Source organism: Lagenorhynchus albirostris, chromosome 16 (genome assembly GCF_949774975.1).
Source record: "Lagenorhynchus albirostris chromosome 16, mLagAlb1.1, whole genome shotgun sequence".
NCBI lineage: Eukaryota > Metazoa > Chordata > Mammalia > Artiodactyla > Delphinidae > Lagenorhynchus > Lagenorhynchus albirostris.
The window spans coordinates 864,066-870,344 of NC_083110.1; the positions used below are offsets into that span (position 1 = coordinate 864,066).

At 40.9% G+C, this 6,279-nt stretch overlaps 1 protein-coding gene across 1 annotated transcript; it reads left to right on the forward strand.

The window, feature by feature from the left end:
* The first annotated feature begins 4,948 nt into the window (after positions 1-4,948).
* LOC132507197 (anaphase-promoting complex subunit 11-like) lies at positions 4,949-5,408 on the forward strand. The gene has a single exon (XM_060126308.1). The coding sequence runs from the start codon at positions 4,957-4,959 to the stop codon at positions 5,209-5,211; it is 255 nt and encodes an 84-aa protein (XP_059982291.1). The 5' UTR covers positions 4,949-4,956; the 3' UTR covers positions 5,212-5,408.
* Positions 5,409-6,279: the final 871 nt, after the last annotated feature.

Genomic DNA, 6,279 nt, shown 5'->3' on the forward strand with positions numbered 1-6,279 from the left:
TCCCTGCTTGCAGATGACATGATACTATACATAGAGAATCCTAAAGATGCTACCAGAAAACTACTAGAGCTAAACAATGAATTTTGTAAAGTAGCAGGATACAAAATTTATGCATAGAAATCTCTTGCATTCCTATACACTAATGATGGAAAATCTGAAATTGAAATTAAGAAAACTCTCCCATTTACCATTGCAACAAAAATAATAAAATACCTAGGAATAAACTTACCTAAGGAGACAAAGACCTGTATGCAGAAAATCATGACACTGATGAAAGAAATTAAAGATGATACAAATAGATGGATATACCATGTTCTTGGATTGGAAGCATCAACATTGTGAAAATGACTCTACTACCCAAAGCAATCTACATATTCAATGCAATCCCTATCAAACCACCATGGGCATTTTTCACAGACCTAGAACAAAAAATTTCACAATATGTATGGAAAGACAGAAGAGCCCGAATAGCCAAAACAATCTTGAGAAAGAAAAATGGAGCTGGAGGAATCAGGCTCCCTGACTTCAGACTATACTACAAAGCTACAGTAATCAAGACAGTATGGTACTGGCACAGAAACAGAAATATAGAGCAATGGAACAGGATAGAAAGCCCAGAGATAAACCCACACACATATGGTCACCTTATCTTTGATAAAGTAGGCAAGAATATACAGTGGAGGAAAGACAGCCTCTCCAATAAATGGTGCTGGGAAAACTGGACAGCTACATGTAAAACAATGAAATTAGAATACTTCCTAACAGCATACACAAAAATAAACTCAAAATGGATTAAAGACCTAAATGTAAGGCCAGACACTATCAAACTGTTAGAAGAAAACATAGGCAGAACACTCCATGACATAAATCACAGCAAGACCCTTTTTGACCCACCTCCTAGTGAAATGGAAATAAAAACAAAAATAAGTGGGACATAATTAAACTTCAAAGCTTTTGCACAGCAAAGGAAACCATAAATAAGACCAAAAGACAACCCTCAGAATGAGAGAAAATATTTGCATATGAATCAACTGACAAAGGCTTAGTCTCCTAAATTTACAAGCAACTCATGCAGTTCAATATCAAAAAACAAACAACCCAATCCAAAAATGGGCATAGACCTAAATAGACATTTCTCCAAAGAAGATATACAGATTGGCAACGAACACATGAAAGAATGCTCAACATCATTAATCATTAGAGAAATGCAAATCGAAACTACAGTGAGGTATCATCTCACACCCGTCAGAATGTCCATCATCAAAAAATCTAGAAACAATAAATACTGGAGAGGGTGTGGAGAAAAGGGAACCTTCTTTCACTGTTGGTGAGAATGTAAATTGATACAGCCACTATGGAGAACAGTATGGAGGTTCCTTAAAAAACTACAAATAGAACTACCATATGACCCAGCAATTCCAGTATTGACGTATACCCTGAGAAAACCGTAATTCAAAGAATCATGTACCACAATGTTCATTGCAGCTCTAATTACAATGCCAGGATATGGAAGCAACCTAAGTGTCCATCGACAGATGAATGGGTAAAGAAGATGTGGCACATATATACAATGGAATATTACTCCGCCATAAGAACAAACGAAATTGAGTTATTTGTAGTGAGGTGAATGGATCTAGAGTGTCATACAGAGTGAAGTAAGTCAGAAAGAGAAAAACAAATACCGTATGCTAACACATATATATATGGAATCTAAAAAAAAAAAAAAAAAGTGTTCATGAAGAACCTGGGGGCAAGACGGGAATAAAGACGCAGAACTACTAGAGAATGGACTTGAGGACACGGGGAGGGGGAAGTGTAAGCTGGGACAAAGTGAGAGACTGGCATGGACATATATACACTACCAAACGTAAAATAGATAGCTAGTGGGAAGCAGCCGCAAAGCACAGGGAGATTAGCTCGGTGCTTTGTGACCACCTAGAGGGGTGGGATAGGGAATGTGGGAGGGAGGCAGATGCAAGAGTGAAAAGATATTGTGATATATGTATATGTATATGTATAGCTGATTCGCTTTGTTTTAAAGCAATTATACTCCGATAAAGATGTTAAAAAAATAAAAGCAAAATAAAAAATATCAGAAAGCCCAACTAAATGTTGATAAACTCACATAACAAAAAGCTGAGAAAGGCACCATGGGATTACTTACATCAGAAGTACAGCAATTCACTTTGTTATAAAGCAGAAACTAACACACCTTTGTAAAGCAATTATACTCCAATAAAGATGTTAAAAATAAAAATGACAAATAAAAATAAATAAATTATACTTTTACTTAAAAAAAAATAGAAGAAAAAAGAAGTACAACATTGCCATCAAGATCTTGATGGATTCTGTATTCCCAAGTTGCCATCCTCTGACTTACCCCTTCATGGTCTCAAGGTGGTTATTACACTTCCAGGGATCAAATGAAGACAATGTCTTGCCAAATTTGCCACTGGTATTTTTTTTTTCATGAATCTGTTTTTTATTAGGTAGGAAATCTATTCTGAGAAGTCTTCCAGCAGTCTCCCACGTTTGGATCTCATGCTTGACTCTCCCTGGAAGGAGGAATGGGAATATAGTATCTGGCATTGGCAGACCTATACGTAGCCGGAATGGAGGCGGGGATGTGGGTTGTGGAGGTGGGATGGGGAAAATGACTATTTTGAAGGCAACCAAGGATGCCTGTCCCTTCTCCCGGAACACAAAGACTTAACTCAATGATAAGGGACCATTGACCCTTCAGTGTTTCCCAGTGGAATAGCTGTGTTCTAGACTAAGGCTATCAGAGCGCCTGGGAAAACGCTGTGGACACTGATTGCTTGTTTTTTACCTGCTGTTAATCTGATCTGATTTCTGTCTAAACACTAGACGCTGCATCACCTCTCCATTCTTGCTGTTGTCCCTTCTACTTGATGTTTGAACTAATTTCTCTGGTGTTTGACTCTCAAGTCTTTCTCACAGACGTCCAGCTTATCCTTACACATCTGGCTTCTCCTATTACCTGGTTAGGTGATGTAGGAGGCTGGGGACCCACAGGCAGAACAGGGGACTAGAGCAGAGACGTCTGCCACACCCTCCACTTCCTGCAGTGTCCAAGTGGAGCGCGCACTTTGTGCAGCAAAACACCATGCCATAACCAGTCAGGAACCATCCTCTTTTCCATTACCAGCTGGGATCGAAATTAGGAAGACAATATTTAGGGACAGAAGGATTATAAATATTATATGACAAGAAATTTACAATAATAGAAAAGCAGACCATTGCTCTTTCCCTACCCCTTCCCTCAAGAAAAAAAAGTTCCCACATCTCATATGATCTCATTGATATAAAATGCACAGAGCAGGCAAATCCATAGAGACAGAAATCAGATCAGTGGTTGCCAGGGGCTGGGAGAGGTTGGGGGGAAGTGGGAAGTGACTGCTAATGGGTATGGGTTTGGGGGAATGTGATGAAAATATTCTAAAATTGATTGTGATGATAGTTGCACAACTCAGTGAATATATACTAAAACCCATTGAATTGTACACTTTAAATGGGTGAATTATATAATTTGTAAATTATGTCTCAATAAAGCTGTTTAAGAAAAAGAAAGTATGTGAGGCTTTTTTTTTAAAGTTATTCATTGAATTCCAATGGTATCATTGCAGTCTCATAACCCACATTGCCACTTAGCCAATTCCTGGAACGTTACAAAAAAGGTATGAGAATTTTCCAGAACTCTGGTGTTGAAGAGGCATTTCTGCCCTTCAGTGTTCAAACCCAGGTTTGTTTGTCATTTGAGTGAGTAGAATGGACACCGACTGTCTTTTTTTTTTTAGTAAATTTATTTATTTTATTTATTTATTTTTGGCTGCGTTGGGTCTTCGTTGCTGCGCGTGGGCTTCCTCTAGTTGCAGTGAGTGGGGGTTACTCTTTGTTGCTGTGTGCAGGCTTCTCATTGTGGTGGCTTCTCTTTTTGCAGAGCACGGGCTCTAGGCATGTGGACTTCAGTAGTTGAGACACACGGGTTCAGTAGTTGTGGCTCGTGGGCTCTACAGTGCAGGCTCAGTAGTTGTGGCGCACGGGCTTAGTTGCTCTGTGGCATGTGGGATCTTCCTGGACCAGGGCTCGAATCTGTGTCCCCTGCATTGGCAGGCAGATTCTTTGCCACTGTGCCATGAGGGATGTCTTGAGGAAAATTGCACACAGTTGCCCTATCGATTTTTGGTCCTTGCTAATATGATTTCCAGGATAATTATCACAGAAATTTAATCCATGCTAGCAAGCTCTGTACACTGGAGGTTTTCGGCCTGTGATAGATCAGGAAAAATATCACTTTAATAATAAATATAAATATCACTTTAATAAATGTCTGAAAAACATTTTTCCTTGTATGAAAATGAATGTTCCAATCTAGTTTTTGTATGTGAACATCATAGTAATCTAACTCCAAGGAGAAGTTTCTATTTTCTAACAGATAATACTATCTTCAATACATAAAGGGAAGGTGTTATTACTATGGCTATTTTGTAAGGTTCTCAGTTTCTTCCCAGAATCTTTTCAACGATTACCCTGGGTGAGTGCCACTGGATATCCACACTTGCAGCTCCGAGCTTCAGAGCTTAAATTGTTCCTCTAATAGTTTTCACCCCCTTTACAGTACAACAGAAAATGCTAAACGTTCACTGTCTAGAGCAGGTTCTTTAATTCTTTATGCTCTTTATCAAGGTATAATAATTCCAAGGTGTTTACTTATTCTATGCATATCTGCATACGTATGTTTGGGCCCCAAATTTGGGGAGGGTAGGCTATGAAGAGCAGATTTTGCTTGATTTTATCTTCGCCAGAAACTTCCTTAAAAACTAAAAATTTTGTAAATTAAAAAAGACCTGACATACCTTCCCGCGCGGCGCCGGCGCTGCCAACTGAAGGCGGGTGGGGCAGCGCGCGATTAGGTCGGCAGGGGCTTCCCGCACCATGAAGGTGAAGATCAAGTGCTGGAACGGCGTGGTCACTTGGCTCTGGGTGGCCAACGACGAGAACTGCGGCATCTGCCGGATGGCCTTCAATGGCTGTTGCCCGGACTGCAAGGTGCCAGGTGAAGACTGCTCGCTGGCGTGGGGCCAGTGCTCGCACTGCTTCCACATGCACTGCATCCTCAAGTGGCTCAATGTGCAGCAGGTGCAGCAGCACTGCCCCATGTGCCGCCAGGAGTGGAAGTTCAAGGAGTGAGGCTGCACTGCCCTACTCTCCCCTTGCCCTGAGACGGCCCCACCCCCACAGTGGCTCTGGGTGGCCATGGTCTCCACTGGGCCAGTCCCCTTTGGGCTGTGACAGGGTTGAAACGAGGACTGGAGCTGCGTTTGTTTTTTTTCCCATCACAACATTGACACTTTTATCCAATAAGGAAAACTCATTAAACCACATGAGCCTGGCAAAAAAACCAAAAAACAAAAACAAAGACCTGTGAGGGATTTTCCTGGTGGTGCAATGGTTAAGAATCCGCCTGCCAATGCAGGGGACATGGGTTTGAGCCCTGGTCGAGGAAGATCCCACATGCCATGGATCAACTAAGCCCCTGCGCCACAAGTACTGAGCCTGCGCTCTAGAGCCCAAGAGCTACAACTACTGAAGCCCACGAACCTAGAGCCCGTGCTCCGCAACAAGAGAAGCCACCACAATGAGAAGCCCGTGCACCACAACGAAGAGTAGGCCCCACTCGCCACAACTAGAGAAAAGCCTGAGTGCAGCAACAAAGACCCAATGCAGCCAAATATAAAATAAATTAATTAAAAATAAATAAATAAAAATAAGAAAAGAAGATACATTCCTTCTACCAAGAAATAATTATCTTCCTTTTAAACCAGATACAAAATAAACTCAAAATGGATTAAAGACTTAAATGTAAGACCTGACACCATAAAACTTCTAGAAGAACACATAGGCAGTATGCACTTTGATACTGGTCTTAGCAATATTTTCTCAGATATGTTCCTCAGGCCAGGAAAACAAAAGCAAAAATAAACAGATGGGATTCCATCAAACTCAAATCTTTTGCACAGTGAAGGAAACTATGAACAAAGGGAAAAGGCTGCCTACTGAATGGGAGAAGATGTTTGCACACAATGTCTCTGATGAGGGCTTAACACCCAAAATAGACAAAGAGCTCATTCAGCTCAACCCCCAAAAAACTAAAAACAAAAACCCAAACGGGCAGAAGAGCTGAACAGACATTTCCCCAAGAACATACAGATGACCAACAGACACATGAAAAGATGCTCAACATCATCAATCATCAGA

What these genes read in the sequence shown, in the direction of transcription:
- LOC132507197 (XM_060126308.1), top strand. Translation starts at nt 4,957, where the DNA reads ATGAAGGTGAAGATCAAGTGCTGGAACGGCGTGGTCACTTGGCTCTGG.